This window comes from Rhinoderma darwinii, chromosome 6 (genome assembly GCF_050947455.1).
Source record: "Rhinoderma darwinii isolate aRhiDar2 chromosome 6, aRhiDar2.hap1, whole genome shotgun sequence".
NCBI lineage: Eukaryota > Metazoa > Chordata > Amphibia > Anura > Rhinodermatidae > Rhinoderma > Rhinoderma darwinii.
Window position 1 is genome coordinate 24,093,972 of NC_134692.1, and position 18,048 is coordinate 24,112,019.

General features: G+C 38.6%; 1 protein-coding gene across 1 annotated transcript in view; it reads right to left on the minus strand.

Annotated features, from left to right (window-relative positions):
• Window positions 1–2,142: 2,142 nt before the first annotated feature.
• The window catches only part of ACVR1C (activin A receptor type 1C), a 66,402-nt gene continuing 50,496 nt past the window's right edge, over window positions 2,143–18,048 (minus strand). Inside the window, exons 4-9 of the mRNA XM_075829304.1 lie at window positions 16,204–16,434; window positions 15,473–15,640; window positions 15,075–15,231; window positions 11,590–11,714; window positions 10,719–10,849; window positions 2,143–10,066 (exon numbers count right to left, since the gene is read on the minus strand). Coding sequence (XP_075685419.1) covers window positions 9,941–10,066; window positions 10,719–10,849; window positions 11,590–11,714; window positions 15,075–15,231; window positions 15,473–15,640; window positions 16,204–16,434 — 938 coding nt within the window. The 3' untranslated portion in view covers window positions 2,143–9,940. The remainder of the gene's footprint in view (window positions 10,067–10,718; window positions 10,850–11,589; window positions 11,715–15,074; window positions 15,232–15,472; window positions 15,641–16,203; window positions 16,435–18,048) is intronic.

The following is an 18,048-nucleotide window of genomic DNA, read 5'->3' on the forward strand; positions in this document are numbered from 1 at the left end:
AATGACAGGTCGTCGGCACAGTACATCGGCAAACCCATTGAAAATAATGGGCAGATGTTTGCCGACGTATTGGAGCCGGTTTTTCAGACGTAATTCGAGGCAAAAAACGCCTCCTTTACGTCTGAAAATAGGTTGTGTGAACCCAGCCTAATAGTTACACTTTGGGGCTAATTTACATTCTTACACAAGAATCATTTAAATGTGATTATGTGGAAAAGAAACAAAGGAAAATAGGTGTTAATATTGGTAACAAACTTAAATGCTTCATTTATATACACACACATTGCATATGCATCTGAATATTACATGACTGTCACCAACGCTTTTGTGAACACAGGAAATCTTTTATTGCCGCACCTACAATTTCAAGCAGTTGTGAAGACAAAGTGAGTCTATTTTTTAAGAAGATGGCTGTGTGAACTAGTTGTGGGTAAAACCACATACAAATATAATGATGACTTTTTTCTCAACAGAAAATTTGCTTTGTTGTAAGAAAGATGTTTTATTACTGGAAGATGCTACTGTAAAAAAGCATATTATGTCCCTAGGGCACCTATGGGTGATGTAACTGTAAAATTCTGACCACTGAATTAGCATAAATCAACCAAATGAAGCCTTATACACATGGCCACACACAGATCCTGACTATGGTGCGGAAACGAAAATCTATCGGCTTATAATGTACTCAGAGACACAGGGAGGCTCTTCTCGCAAATTCTGGGCTCAATTAAATTTTGTAGAACGGAGGTATTCTAGCATAGAAGCATTGCTTCTAGGAGAGAATATGCACCTCACAGAGCCACAATACGGCGACACATATAGCACCTACAGTTCTGGATTATGGACCTGTAGGCACAGGTTCATGCATAATTGTCTAATTAAACTGCAAGAAAATTTTAATTTCAGGGTCGCAACATAACACAATGTTCTTTGGACCATGAAAATATTGCACCATAACAAATTTCAGGCAGACTGATGAAAACAGTTACTCAATATGCTCAGCCAGGCATGTCATTACCAATAATGTATAAATTATTAATTTATTTACCTTTTCAGCACGGCTTGTGTCTAACCCTGTACAAGCTGTAATGTAACATGATCTGTTCACTCACCGACTATGAGGGTATGTTCACACGATGTGTTTTCACACGTAATTCAGGCCATTTACGCCTCGAATTACACCTGAAAAACGGCACCATTACGCCTCCACACATCTGCCCACTGCAATCGGATTTACGGTGTTATGTTCCCACGAGGCGTAAAGTGACAACCTCCTTCCCTCCACCAGGACAACAATGACCCGAAACATACAGCCAAGGCAACAAAGGAGTGGCTCAAAAAGAAGCACATTAAGGTCATGGAGTGGCCTAGCCAGTCTCCAGACCTTAATCCATTCGAAAACTTATGGAGGGAGCTGAAGATCCGAGTTGCCAAGCGACAGCCTCGAAATCTTAATGATTTACAGATGATCTGCAAAGAGGAGTGGGACAAAATTCCATCTAACATGTGTGCAAACCTCATCATCAACTACAAAAAACATCTGACTGCTGTGCTTGCCAACAAGGGTTTTGCCACCAAGTATTAAGTTTTGTTTGTCAAAGGGATCAAATACTTATTTCTCTGTGCACAATGCAAATAAATATATATAATTTTGACTATGTGATTTTCAGGTTTTTTTTTATATAATCTATCTCTCACTGGTAAAATTAACCTAGCCTAAAAATTCTAGACTGTTCATGTCTTTGACAGTGGGCAAACTTACAAAATCAGCAAGGGATCAAATACTTAATTCCTTCACTGTATAGTGACTATGACATTCTTGTGCTTCATGATGCTTGCCCATATGTCCATCAAATGGGCCATGGCAGAGTGCTAAGACTAATATTTTTGTTCTGGCTCTTTCAATAAAAAGGTGTAGTTGTGCACTGGGTATGAGGGCAACTGTAAGTAAAAAAAATAGTATAAAAGTAAGCAAGTATAGTGCCCTCTAGAGGTAATAGTCTCAAATGGTGTTCCCTTTTCGCAGCAGCTTGCCTGCTCCAGCTTCATGTATAATTTTTGCAATGTTTAAAAAGCAACTAGAAAATAACACAACAAATGACTTTCAGTTTTTTATGTAAAATATATATTTTAATTGCACTGAAACACTGATGGAATGGACTATAGTTACCACTTTACAAAACAATACATGTTCATAAAAATGATGCATGGAAAAAAATACATTAAAAAGTCCAGATATACCTAATAAGCCAATCTTTGACATTGCATTCTTTAGATAAACAATCTGCATGTGATGTTGATTTTGGTTACGCAGTGTACATCCTACATAGTATGTCAGTATATAGAATATGCATGCAATATACAGTACATTACAAAACAAACACAAATACTACTATATAGAAAGAACGGTTTATAGTCAAGGAAATCTATTTATTAAAAATCTGAACTCTTTACGTTGTGCTGGAGTCTTGTTTATCGAAATGACCCTATGGTCAAAAGTTATTTTGGATGGTAGTGTCACCACTTTCCTTCAACCTCAGAAGGGGGTTGATGTTGTGGGAGTGCAGACAAACGGATTTGCAATAAAAGTCCTTGATGAACTATTTGCAAGAATGGATGCTCAAATATGTCTGGCAGCACCCTTTACACATTAGGGTGCTAATGAAGCCTGAAGAATAAAATAGGATCCAACTAGAGGTATCACATGTATGGGCAACATTGTTCATAAGATAAAAATTGGTCAATGGGGCACCTAAACATTATCCTGTAACTAGGAAGTTTGAGATGTTTTCAGTCTATTAAAGTGGTTGTCTGGTTTGCAAATCCCATTTTTAAATACCCTATAAGGCAATTCTTAGGTAATTAAAGACTACACCCCCTCATCGGACCCTCATCATTAGTCAGAGTGGAGAGCAGCTACAAAGAGCTTCCCTCACTCTGGAGGACCCAGCACATCCATTCAATACATTGACAGCCCATTGATTCCAATTGGATCTATGTAATGCTTAATTTCTCCTGTGGTGGCACTGCAGGGAAATGGAACACTTGATGCTGTATCCCCCCACATATTACTGCTGATTGTTGTGGCTTCTAGCAGCAGGACCTCATCAGGGGACCTTTTTAACAAAAAGAGATTGTCCAAATCAAACAACCCCTTAAAGGACTAAATTCAACTCAGAATTAAAAATTTACTAGAATATTGTCAGTAAGTCAAATAATAATACAGTGATCTTTTCAGCATCAGTTTCTAAGAAGCGAATTCAACCAATATGGCCGCACTTTGTGTTGATGCTAATGGCTTCCAAAACTGAATGGAAAGATGCTAATATCTTTGTAAGAGCAGTAACTAAAGTTTGGTCATTATGTTTTATTTACTAAGTTCTAATTAATTAATTATTGGACGCATTTACGTTTTGAGTGGAAATCCTCTTCAAGCTTTAGATTATTCAAGTTATTTGGGGTTCAGTTATGGTGGGCAGTGCCAGTTATATTGTGGCCAGGACAGGAACACACATATCACAATGTATGAGTAGTTTTCCACACTTGATCCTTGACTTACCTATGAATATCTTATACCTAAAAATGAATAATTACATTTGGTAATGAACTTGCATAACATGAAAATATCAAGTGCAATTAATATGTTCTCTACTTCTGCCTGTGCATGACTTGTTTGCCTGCTCTGCGGGAGATCATTTCATTTTGTTTCATATTGACCCGGCCCCTGAGGCATTAATTAAGCAGATTGTGATGGCAGATAATTAGTGCACCCGACATGTTGCATTGTGCTGATATAACAATGATAATTAAATCCTTGACTATTAACTAGGGAGAGACTGTAAACATAGAAAACAAACAAAATATGAATAGGTTATGAAAAAGATAAATTGGAATAGAAAGCATAAATATTCAACTCCTGGTTGTAAGCGGACTGAATATTTCACAATATATATACTGAATTTTAATCACAGCATTTACACAATAAAAATAGAACTTTTACGAGAAAACTAAGTGACCCCCACAGCGCCCCCTAAATGGAGTTCCTATGGTTCCATATTACGGACCTGTAGTCACACTATGTACCGCCATATGGTGCTTTTATGCAGCACTATATTCTCCCTTAAAACTAAAGCCTTTAGAGGAGACTGTCTCAGTCCGAAATACGGCATGTGAAGGAACTTGCCACTATATGAATCTTTGAAAAAAAATCTTAGTGTGAAATTGGAGGCACGTGGAGGTACAGTATGGGTCCACAGATTTCTATAGAGACCGTATTACAGTCATGTGCATGAGGCCTAAAAATGGCCCAGATATACTCAGGCTGCATCTTGGCAAACAGCGCACTAAGTATATTCTGAGGGCCCTGCAATGGACATTACAGTATTTTAGGACTGTCAGCTACAAAACGGGGATGCAGACAAATACGGTATAAACACTTTGTACAAAAATAGTGTTATAGTAAGTGAAAATACGTATATAGTTCTAAATACAAGCGATACAAACATAAAAATACAGACTGTTCCTTAAATATATATTGGCAAAGCAGAATAAAGTTCTTCCTTTAGTTTAATGATGACCAAATACTAAAATGAAATTTGGTTTTGCTAAAATAACATTTTCATGCATTCTGTATTAATACTAATTGTACAACATACTGGATAATAGGGCATTACCAGATAAATCACAACATGGATCCTTATTCTAAACATTAAAAGGGTTTTTCCATAATCAATATTTATCACCTATCCACAGGATAGGTGATAAATATCTGACCGGTGGGGATCCGACAGCTGGGACTGATCTCTTACTTGGCTGTCCCTGTGCTCCCCATATGAATGGAGCAGTACTGCGCATGCTCAGCCACCACTCTATTAACTTTCTATGGGGCTGCCGGAAATAGCGCTTGGCTATCCATGCACGACCATCATTTGAAATACTGTATCTAGTCCCCATGAAGTCAAATGGTCTCCCATTACCATCTGATGAGCCATTATGTACATTTTGAGGGCAACTGAGGGGGAATGTTTGAGGGAGGGGGACCACATAATCATTTTAGATCATAAAGATTTTGTACTTTGTGGGTCCCTGTGGGAGGAAAGGAAGAGGGATTGCCCATACCAAACATTTTATCCCTAATATAAGGGTAAATGAGTCCTATGCAGTGGTAGAGGGCAGCTGACAGTGAGGGCATAGCCTGGGCCTCTCACTACACGACCATTTATACTGCCCTGGTGGCAGCCCTGCATCCATATACAGCTATGGATTAGAGGTCGATAAAATAAAAGGCCCCATACACCCCTTTTTATGGTGATGAAATTTGGGTCCTTATTAAGCAAAGTATCACAATTCAAATTTCGAGCTTGGATGGGTCCACCCCATGCTATTTCCCTTACTGCTGTGTAGAGGAAAAGAAGTGATATCTTCAGAGGGCACCAAAAAATAAGGAACGGCCAGCGCTACAATTTCTCAGTAGTTAAGATACATTCATACTGTACCCTCGAAACCACCTCATGGCACAGAAAAGGGTTCAGACTTCCAAAGTGGTAAGGAACTAGGGAGTTCTTATATTGATAACACTAAATAGGGAAAGGAATGCCCCCTATAGAGCTAAACTACTACCTTAGAAAGAAAAAAACGAGTCTTTGTTGTTTTTTTAGTTTGTTTTTACCCAGAAGCAGGAACACCTTTGTCCATGGACTATGTCTGGTACTGTAGCTCAGCTACATTTAAGTGAACGAGGCTAAGACGCATTACCAGACACAGCCTATAAACAACAGTGGCGCTGTTTCTGGAAAAAAAAAGCAGACCTTTTATTTTTACTCTCATACAGCCTATGTAATAGCAGATCTTTTATATTCCGTTATAATCTTTGGTCAATCTTTCGAACCCTGCCTGATTTTATTAGAAAATTTCTACATCTAATCTAAAAGGCTGTATAAAAAAAAAAATGTTCAACAGAAAAGTTGAATAAAAATTAATTGTGCAAAATCTGATTCCCTCATATTGTCATCTATGTGCTGTTTCCTGTACACATCTAGGTTTAGTTTCCCCTGGAACATTAACATCATTTTCACAAGTGGTCCTATCATGTGGTAGACTTGACATGTTGTGCCTAAATCAGCAGTTTTCAAGATCTATGTGAAAGCTGTATTAATAATCCTGACCTGGGCCAACTTAATGTTGGTGGCGGCCCCCATGCTGAATTTAAAACCGGGACCCCAAAGACAGAGGACTACCGTAGAATTTAAAACAGAAAGCCAAACGCATGCGTCTCTTACTCTTCTCGGCTAGATAGCATTGCTGAAAGGCCATCAGGGGATCTTCGTTTTTCTGAGAGGTGGGGGTCCTAGAGTTGGGCAGTGTATTACAGTGCTTATATAAATAGTGACTACCAGGGGCGTAACAAAAAAATGCCTAGCCCCATAGCAAACTTTTAAAAGGGCCCCCATTTTTAAACTTTTACGCCTCTTAGGTAGGGTGGGGAAGCCCCCTAGGTCCCCAAGGTGGTGGAGGCCCAAGGGGCACGTGTTCTCTGTGCCGTCATTATAACCCAGCCCTGGTCCTGACTAACTTCATACAATTTATGGGTTACATAATGGACATTTATATTTGGAACAAGGAAAGACCGATGCTCACATTGTAATTTTGCATTAATACTTTCGGTGTGTATAATGCATGTCCACTTTATATACTCAATTCCCGAACAGGAATTATATTAAATCTGTGCCATATGGAAAAAAAATAAACCTATACTCAACCTATACAAGTTATTTACATGAGGCACAACGTGACACAAGGAATACAACCCTGACAAAGCTTGTCGCAAGATATAATCAATCAGACATATTATACCAGCTTATTGGTGGGTTCTGGAAACTGGGACCCATCAATCCTAAGAGTAAGGGACCAGTCCAGGTGCTGACATCAATGAAGAAGTGGTCATAGATATGGAGTATTGTTGACCCCAATGGGAGTTTTAGAAACCTTTGTACTGGTTATGAATGGAGAACAGGATGCACCTGCACACTTTTCCATTATTGGTTGGTACTGGAAGAGTCCGGTTTTTGGATTGCTGGTGGTCTCATGTGCTAGACCCTCACCGATTAGGCTATGTCTGATTGACAAGGTTTTTTTTGGAGACAAACCCTACAAACCATAATTCTACATAAAAATTATACATTTGCAAGGTAAAAATAACACAATAAAGAACTAAACCACACACTGGACACAAAATCTGCATCCCTTACTAGTGAAAGTTACATTCCCAATAAAAGTAAAGTACATTGGGTCATACTCTGAAGGTTGGTGAAATATCTCCCATTCTAAGACCTCAAGCACATGGTAAAGCCATATGCAGAAGGTTGTATGAAGGCACATGAAGTCCCTAACCTGTAGTACAGAGCCGTAGGCACTCCATGTGCCGCTGTATGATGATATGTATATTCTCATCACAATTTGTATGCAGTAGGGCCCCATAGTAGTCTATGAGGGTCGTATTATGGATTTTTTGCTATGACGGTCAAATGTCTTGGCCTGACCATTCCACTGGGCCCAAATATGACACCATTTATATTCAACTCAACCAATATCAAAAACATATTATATTACGGCTCTTCTTCTGTACCTTCATATGGACCCTATCCAACCATTGTATTGTATGTGTATCTTTGGCAGGCAGACCCATATACAATTAAGTCAATGCGTAGGGGTCATTATGTATATCTTGTAAAGTAATGTATGACACCATGAATGTGAACAGCGTGAGTAGACCCACTATATTAAGGCTCTTTTACATAATCAGTTTATACTTCATAATATTGAAAATGCTGCACTTTATAACAGGAACAGCGAACGTCCCGTACACCTATTATTAAGAGCCTAGACATGTTTCCATTTGGTAAAGCTAGTAGTTCAATCTAGTGTATCAAACCGGAATCATCAATGCAAGTGCATAATCCAATTCAACACAAAAATCAAACAAAACAAAAAAATCTAGATACTTTGTTCAAATGTTTATATGATAAGAACTATACTATAACCACAAGAAAAGCTTAAAGTGAATGTCCACCATTTAACATGTTGTCTTTAGGTCCCATATTCTGTGATGAGTAATTTCTTAGCAAATCTTTATAATGGTTTGAGCTCTGCTTTACTGATGCAGAGCTCCAAATTGCCTGCATAGACACAGAGTTAAATTATACAAATCTGCCTGCCTATGGCCACCACTAGGGGGAGCTGGGTGTATACTGTATATTTTGTATGCAGTAAGCATCTAAGCTCCCTCTAGTGGTGACTGCAGGCAGACAGAATTGTATCATTTAACTCTATGTCTATAGCGGTTTTGGAGATCTGTAGAAGAAAAATGGAATTCTAACCGCTATAAAGATTAAAAGAAATTCATCACAAAATTAAAGTGTTTAAGGATAGGCATTCACTATAAGAAACTGTTACAAGCAAGATACATGCTTCTAAAGACACAATGGGCCTTGTGTATCAAAACTATCTCAGAGTGCTTGTTTCCTTTTCCAGTCCAGGTCTGAAAACATCAACTCTGATTAATAGGCCTTGGGCAATAAGGCCCCTTTTTTTTTTCCTGAGTTTTGACACATGAGACCCATTAATTCCCTATGTATGTATAAAGCCAGCCTGCAAAAATCCAAACACAGCGCAATTACCAGATAAGAAAATGCAACAAATATTTAAATGGTCACAAACCTCATTTTTTTTAATATGTGCTATGTTAAAAATTTTTGGGAAATTCTCTGTTTTCGTGTTCTATCTTTGATTAAAGACAATTGTTTGTTTACAGACAACAGGCAACCATGTGTAGCCCCCGGGAAGCTCCTTCTGCTTCCACTCACCATTTCGCCATCTCACAATATGTTCCTCTTTAAACACATACTTGTTGGGAGAGAAAAGACCCCTGTATCAAGTTGGAAAGGGAAGTGCTCTTTTTCAGAAAGTTGTATTAGTATAGAAAAAAGGTATTACCTTTTCCAGAAACAGCGCCACTCTTGTCCATAAGATGTGTCTTGGTATTGCAGCTCATCCACATTCAAATGAGTTCAGCTGTAATACCAAAAACAGCCTATGGACAAGAGTGGCGCTTTTTCTGGAAAAAAAAATAAGACAATTTTTTTCTACTCTCAGTCAACTCCTTTAAGAACAATGGTGGTGCTTAAATGGTCTGTTTAACTGCTGTTTGTAACAAGTGCTATGATAGAATGTACCAACAATCATTCTGTACACATATATATATCTATATATATTTACTGTATATAAATATATATCTTTTTAAACCTCTATTTTGACTATAACACGAGAAAGCTTAACATAATAGGTAGCATTAGCAAAAAGTATTCCCTTATAAACAATACAGTAAAAAACAAATATTAAATCAACATTCGATAGCATTTCTATTTTAAATAAGTCTGTATCTCTCTATCTATACACCCAGCATCTCTTTTGACCTGGACATTTAAAATCTGTTTTAAAAAAAATGAAATATTTTAAATGTTTATAAGCTTATACTGTCGCTCCAATAATGTATTTTTGTCACTGTACATATATAACTTTTTAGTAAGTATGGGCTGAGCTGGGTGGCCTTCCAATCTGGGCCGGCACCAAGTCACAGCGAGACACCTGGCTACCCCACATTGGGTTGGACAAGGGTAAAGCATGTTTATTTAGATGAACATAAACCTCCAAACCCAGTGGGCCATGCCCAGATGCTAATGCTGACCTTGCTTTTAATGGTTTCTTAAGTCGGATCTCGTAATAAAGATCAATTAGTCAGCTCTGTCATTTATGAACCACTTCAAACCAAGTCCATTTATCATCAGTTCTCCAGTCTGGCACTTGTTACTTTTGAGGTAGAGCAAACACAACAACAAACAAATCCCCCAAGTCTTGTGATTGTCGTGGTCTCACAGCAACCGAATTACATCTTGAAGTCTTCCTCCACACACAGCTGAGAGATTGTCTTCTTTATCCTCAGCGAGGTTAGGCGAGCCTTGCCATTGGCATACCAACATTCTCTCATGATCCTGCCCATGACTCTGAGAGCCTAGAACAAAGGTAGATTTTGGTGAAATTGGCTGCATCTCATAAACAATGAATTATCATGGAGATTCGGCCAAGCCAGTTGTGTATGTTGAAAGGAAGGGTGGATTGGAGATGATAGCTGTTGGCCGAACAATGGTTTTGGATTTTATGTTATGTTTATAAGCACCTTAAGTCTGTCAAGTAGGTGTCAGCCACCCTGTTGGCACTTTCATCCAAGATACGGCAATAAAACAGCCTGCTGGAAATAGGGCCGGCCTTAGGGGCACATCACCTGCCACCAATGTAGGGGAAACCAATGGCCCGGATGCCTTGAGCATCCAAATTTTACATCCTTAGACCCACACCTGGTGCCCGTACTTATGGCAAGTCAGCATTAGATGATGCAACTACATACCCTAGTTTATTAATTGTGCAGTATTATTCAGACAAGAGTCTAGCAGTGTTATTTGGGCACCTTATGGGAATGTTATTTGAACACTGTATGGTGGTAGTATTCAGGTATTGTATGGTATTGTTATTTGTATTATTAGGGCACTATATGGCACACAATAAGGATGGGCATGACTACAAGGTACTGCACCGGGAAGCATGCCACCTAAGTCTGGGCTTAGATTGTCACTTATCCTACTTCACATTCAGCAGAAATTATGTACCTCAAAACTTTGCCACTGGTTAGGTATGTTGGGTCGTAATTTTTGGTCACAAACAACCTTTCTCACATCTTCCAATGAAGGATCAGAAGGCACCATATCGTAGTAAGGCAACTGGTATTCATCCACAACGCCTGTAGGAAAACAAGAAAATAAAGGGTCAATGATGATTGCAGTGATGTGTATAGGACAACATATAAGCTCTTGGACAACTGTTCATCAAAGTGTCTGTCACTTCTAATGAATTCTGGAGACATACACTGCTGTAGTCTGCAGTCTCATCTATCGTGAGACTGCAGATACAATGGATATTACAGCTGCCATTATTATTATATAATATTATACAAAGGAATAAAAACAACATGTAATGAGTTAATGGGCTCAACTTTTGTAATATAGTATATTAACTGTAATAATTTATCTTCCAACAGTAGACCTCAATGACCGCAGCTAGGACATTAAAGACAAGGTTGGAGTAGATTGCATGAATGCCATTAAAATCATGTGGTCTACTACATTGAGAGCCCAAGACCTCAGCTCAGGACAGCTTTTAAAAGAGGAACATAAAAAAATATATATACAATCATACAAATCTAACCAATTCATTGCCAATATATGAAAAAAGACTATGTAAATGAGAGGGGTTAGTGCAGTCAGCACCTCCCTGGCACTGCTTGGGTCTAATTTATTCAAGACCCTATCACCAGTGGACTCGTAGACAATAACAGTAGACCCGTTTAAGGTTTTAGGATAAGAATGTTTTTGTGTGTGGAAATAAATATGACCCATAGATTTATGACATAAAATAACAGAAACAACCTAATAAACATGATAAATCAAATTTATGTTATAAAGGAAAAACACAAAAACCAACCTCCCACAGAACATCTCCGGGCTATTTCCCAGTATACTAAGCCCAGGGAGTAGATGTCTGCACATTTGAATGACTCAAAGTGCTGCATGCTTATCGAATCATCAAGTAATTCTGGAGCCATGTACCTTTTGATGAAAGAAAAACAAGATATTATGGCAGGAGTCAGAACAAATGGGTTTAGAGTAGGTTGGTGGAACATTGGATAAAAGCATTAAAGACTCTTCAAATTCATATTAGGCAGCTTAGGTTTGGGAACACTGTGGCCATTTCTTCCGGACACAATAAATCAATAACATTTTTACAAATGAACTTTGGACAACTTTACTATAAACAAGATTTTTAGCAATAATACAGGCATGTAAAACTAATAGAAAAGATAAAAATTGTAAACTACATAGCCTATACCCGTTCCTCTCAACATTCCACTTGAAGGACATTTTAAGCCCCATCGCCGATCCGCTCGCAAAACCCCAGAAATTATTATTGTTTTTCATATATATTTGGCCACCAAAGACTACACCACTAAAACCATAAAACCATCAAAAGAATTCACATGCATTAATCACAAAATTTAAATCTTCATTATCACTACCAAACATACAGTAGCAAGAGTGGATAACTGTCTTTTGGGAGACACAATAATAGCTAGCTGTCATTGAAGAGCCTCAACCAATCTCTTATCCTACCCACACATCTAAAGCCAAACATAAATATAACCTTGAGACAATCCTGTGATTCTGGCCTGGGCACACAGAATTAGAAACAGAAATGCCCATATTAATGTGCCCACTGAATATATTGTGCCAGCCATATAACAGGGTCCATAAAATAATTAAGATCACATATCAGTGCCCACAGGGTAGTTACTTTTACAACAGTCTGCCACAGTAACACCAATGCAAATATACCACTGTGCCCCTATACAGGGCCAGCTTAAGGCTGGTAGGAGACTTATTCGACCTCTGGACCTTGGACCCCAGCTGACCCCCATATTACTGCCACATATAGTAGAGGCACAATACAATAGTCTATGGTTATGAAGACAGCCGAGACACCGACTTCATTAGACTTCAAAAGAGGGAGCTATATGCATTCGTGGCCGTCTCAGTAGGATAGGATCAATGAACAGTCATCAGGGAAGGAGCGCTTGTTTTGGAGGACCGCTAGTTCCCTTACTTGAATTGTGCAAAGCTTCAATATCTGCTACAGCTCATGGAGTGGCACTGTTCCTTTAGGAAAAAAGCCAACTATAATCTCAGACAATCCCTTTCATACTTTCTGGAATGCTTGTATCATTGAGTGATATCTCTCCATGCATGTGGCTCTCATTCCCGATCCAATGGATTTGACAATCCAGTAAATGGGTTGTCAAAAAGATCAAGTAGTTATGACAGCCACATTTTTCGAACGGTTCATAAGCAGTTTACTCACGTTGAAAGTACTGTGGGTAAACGGCAAATACACCCTCTGTAGACATCAAAATCCATATAGAAATAGCAACACAATGCAAGTTTCATGGTAGTGATCATTGCTGCACTAGTCAGAGACTGTGTTTCAATCTGACCAAGGTTTCGCCTCTATGGAGTCTCAATGTCATCTACGTCTTAAATTTGGTTTCCTTTGGGTTACTCTTATTTTTTACCACCACACTCAAAAAAACGATGATACATAAATTCTGAATAAATAGCTGATAATAAAAGGGGAGAACATTTGGTCAACCCATTGTAGATGGTGCTACCAGAAGAACACAACACTTCTTCCAGACAAAAACTGGCAAGGCAGTTTTTCTTCCATAATTCTGCCTTCAGTTTCTGGTCAGACCATTACCAGCCATATTAGTTCTCATGGGGTTAATTTGTTTATTGCTTAGGCACCCAGACGGTCCTTCTTGTTCCCTTTTAGCACTTACAGAGGGAAACAAGTTTAAATAAATGCTGGGCAGTGTAGTTCAATGGTGACACAAGTGAGGGAGGACGTAGCTAGCTTCTCCTCCTATGAGGTTTTAATATAAATCAATACATGTGGCCAGAACGGACATGACATTTTAACAAACAATTCCATAACCTGAACAGACTAAATCTCTATATATTCGTTTTAAGTATATTTCATGTTGGTGGGTGATCGACTGGTCACAGACCAATGTATTAGTAAAGTAGTAATCTCTAATACTTATCCCTGTTGCTGTGGCCAAACTCTTTGCAGTCAGTGGAACTTCTGTGGGCGGTTAAGCTGCTGTCAAACTCTTACATGCAAAACTAAGCAACCGCACAATATATCAGCAGTCAGATGTGGCTCATTCTCAGTATGTGACATTCTAAAGATGTTACACATTTCTTTAAGCAACTGCAGATCATCAGATAGTCTTTACAATGTAACTGCAAGTACAAAGAATATATAGAATATACTGTACGATGTATTGAATACCATTTCCTATTCAACCTCTTAAAAGCCAAGCTAAGTTTTTGTAGCCTTTTTTTTATTTATGCAAATATATGCCTAATGTGAATGTAAAAAAATATTTTTCAAATTTCCATTTATTAAAAATGTGATTTTTTTTTGTGATGTAGCTTCTATGCATGCACTATACATAGAAGCAGCATAGCGCCGCTGTAGGCTGAATTACTCAGTCTGCTGGATTGAGAGTTTGGCTGACAGCGGCTCCTGTATGCCTTTAACACACAGGATAATTCTAATACCGATCACATCTAAGATCATGAACTTAGCTGTAATCGGTATTATGGTTAGCCTGCGTGTTAGGGCTTATTCAGACGAGCGTAATACTCGTCCGTGTGCGGTGCATTGAAATAACACACAGCACATAACACACAGCACACGGACCCATTAATTTCAATAGGGCTATTTAGAAATGCGTGAGTTTTAGCCTTAGAAGCACACAGAACCATTCATGAATGTACAACTATTCGGGTATGTACAACTATTTGCTATGTTTCAGAGACATGTCATAAGTTTTGGTCAGTGGGGATTATGGTGCTAAGACCCCCACCGATTGCTGAAACTAAGGGGCCGAAGCACTATGCCCGTTCGGCTGTGCTCGGCTCTCCTCGTTAGGTCTCTGTGAGCCTGTCTTCAGCTAACGAGGAGAGCCGAGCACAGCCAAAGGGGCAGAGTGCACGGCTGAGTGCTTCGGCCCCTTCGTTTCAGTAATCAGGGGAAAGGTCTCAGCACCTGGACCCCCACAAATCAAAACTTTTGACATGTTTCTATAACCTATCAAAACTTTTGTGAAAGTGCAGTTACTCTTTCAATGCCACCATATATGTACCCAAGTAATTGTAAGTTCATGAACGGCTCGGCTGTGCCTCTAACACGCAGGATAACCGTAATACTGATCACAGCTTCAAGAGGAACTAATGAAAGTCCAACTTATTTGAGAAGAGGTTTCATCCAACTGTATTTGTATCTGTGTACTGGATTTTATATTTGATACAAGTTAATGGGAAAGATAAATCTCTTTTTCTTTCTACCTTTTGGTCCCCACTCTTGGATTTTGCGGGATGTCTATTGTGTTAGTAATTGAATCATGTTTCACTGCCAGTCCTAAGTCAGCAATGGCGCATGTCTCATTCTTCTTCACCAGAATATTTTTGGATTTAAGATCCCTGTGTGCAATAGCAGGTTTACCTGGAGATATAGAAATAAAAATACATTAGTATCACAAAGTTATTAGTGCTGCATCCTTAAATTATTTACTAGTCTACTCTTCTAGTTACACTTGAATAAACTAACAGAAGATTTTATCAACACAGACATTTCTGAAACTCAAGGACAAGAGCAATGTAAATTCATTCTAATTTATGTTAACTTTGGCTATATTAGAAGTTTTTTTCCACAAAATTGAGAAAGATTTTATATTTGTACATACCTCGAGTCCCTACTATTTCCATGTGAAGATGTGCCAGACCACTAACAACGGATAATGCTAATTTCATCATACCCCCGATAGTTACTGTGTTTCGATTCAGGTAATCATACAGTGAACCCTGATCATGGTATTCAGACACAAGCCACAGCTGGGTCCAAGTGCCATTATCTGCAAAGATGGCAGCAAAGCAGATTTTAGAGAAAGAAAGAAAGAAAGAAAGAAAGAAAGAAAGAAAGAAAGAAAGAAAGAAAGAAAGAAAGAAAGAAAGAAAGAAAGAAAGAAAGAAAGAAAGAAAGAAAGAAAGAAAGAAAGAAAGAAAGAAAGAAAGAAAGAAAGAAAGAAAGAAAGAAAGAATGAATGAATGAATGAAAGAAAGAAAGAAAGAAAGAAAGAAAGAAAGAAAGAAAGAAAGAAAGAAAGAAAGAAAGAATGAATGAATGAATGAATGAATGAATGAATGAATGAATGAAAGAAAGAAAGAAAGAAAGAAAGAAAGAAAGAAAGAAAGAAAGAATGAATGAATGAATGAATGAATGAATGAATGAATGAATGAAAGAAAGAAAGAAAGAAAGAAAGAAAGAAAGAAAGAAAGAAAGAAAGAAAGAATGAATGAATGAATGAATGAATGAATGAAAGAAAGAAAGAAAGAAAGAAAGAAAGAAAGAAAGAAAGAAAGAAAGGAAGAGATTGATTGATTGATATCAAATATGATGGATGGATGGATAGATTACCTTTGTTGTCTGCGGCTATAAATCCAAGGATATTTTCATGTCTAAGCATAACCGTCTGATAAATTTCTGCTTCACGGAACCACGATCTTTCATCTCGAGAGGAGAAAATCTTTACAGCAACATCTTCTCCGCACCATTTTCCCCTCCAAACCTCTCCGAAACGTCCTTTACCAACCACTTCCTGAATAATAACTGTTCTCGCAATGGTCCTCTGGACGAGCAAAGGTAAACCTATCGAGAAATCAATGTGTGATTTAATAAAAGCTTCATATGTGTTTATTGAAATTTGGGTAAAAATTGTCCTTAGTATTAAGTCTATACATTAATTATTATTAGTGGAGTCCAGTGGAGCTCGGTGGGGAGTGTTGACCTGAAATAATGAATGCTGCATGGAGAGTGGAGGGCTGGCAATGTGGTTATTTTTTAACCTTGGCCTGTAAATGATTATCATAGGGAAAATGGAGGGGCGTGCAGAGCCTAAATTCATTCCATCTGAAGGAGTCTATTATGTAAAGGAAAAAGCGGTCTTCCATAAATTGGATAATCATCCGGGTATGAGATGACTTCTTGCATGTGGTAACGCATCGAGCCTCCACAGGAGGAAGGAACCTAAGATTGTGGTTAGGTCATTAAGTAGAGGAATGCCCACAATTTACAAGACCACCAGATATGGAGATTTGTGCCAAGTTCCAACCTAAGACTATGTTCACACAGAGTTTTTTGCAGTCATAAAATTCTGCCTGGAAAAATCAGCCTCGTTTTTTTTTTAAGTGGTTTTGCAGCACAGGCGCTTTTTGTTGCGATAATTGTTGCGTTTTTTTTTTACCTATTTCTTCAACAGGCAAAGGGAAATACCGCGAGTGGTTTTTGACATAAGACGCATCAAAAAACGCGTCGGCCGTTCGTGGCGTTTTTCCGTCTCCCATTGATTTCAATGGGGTTTTTGAGGTCAAAAATGCCTCAAGATAGGACATTTCCAAACTTTTTCCCGCAAGCATTTTTTTCTGCTCGCAGGAAAAAAACGCCTACACCTCCCATTGAAAACAATGGGAGGCAATTTCCACCGTTTTTTGCTGCAGTTTTTCCGCCGTTTCCCCGGCAAAAAACGTGTCAAAAATCTTTGTGTGAACAAAGCCTAAAACTCCAACATTTCAGACATCCGAAGATATATCATTAAAGAAGTTGTCCAGGCATGCGGCGGTTTTTCATACTAATGACATACTGATGATCCACAGGATAGGTCATCAGTATATGATTGTCGTGCTGGGTTACTGCAGCACGACCGCTATACTTTGACCGAGCCATCTGTTTCCGGCACGACCACTGCATAACTTCCGATGCTCGGAGGTAGTTGGAACAGCTGGTCTGTGCGGGGTCTGGGTGTCGGACCCCCACTGATCATATACTGATGACCTATCCTGTGGATAGGTCACAAGTATTAAAAAAAACAAAAAAAAACCCCGTGCCTTGACAACCCGTTTAAAGGAAAACTCCAGGAAAAGTAGACGCACTAGTGCAGGTCCTGAGGGGGCGGTCCTTGTGTCATGCTCCGCCCACTCATTCCTTGCACTAGGCCAAGCACAGATTTGACCAGAGTGATGCTTTACAGGCAAACTCCATCTTTGCATAACATATTTATAAAATAACACAGTTAAAATCTGTCAACACTTTCCTTTACTTATCTTCTACTGCTTTATAATTAAAGGATGTTTTATTCTCTGCTCAGACATAATGCAAAATTCTACTACCACAAAGTTAGAGCTCTGCTATTAGGGTATGTTCACACGGCCAAATTTCAGACGTATACGAGGCGTATTATGCCTCATTTTACGTCTGAAAATACGG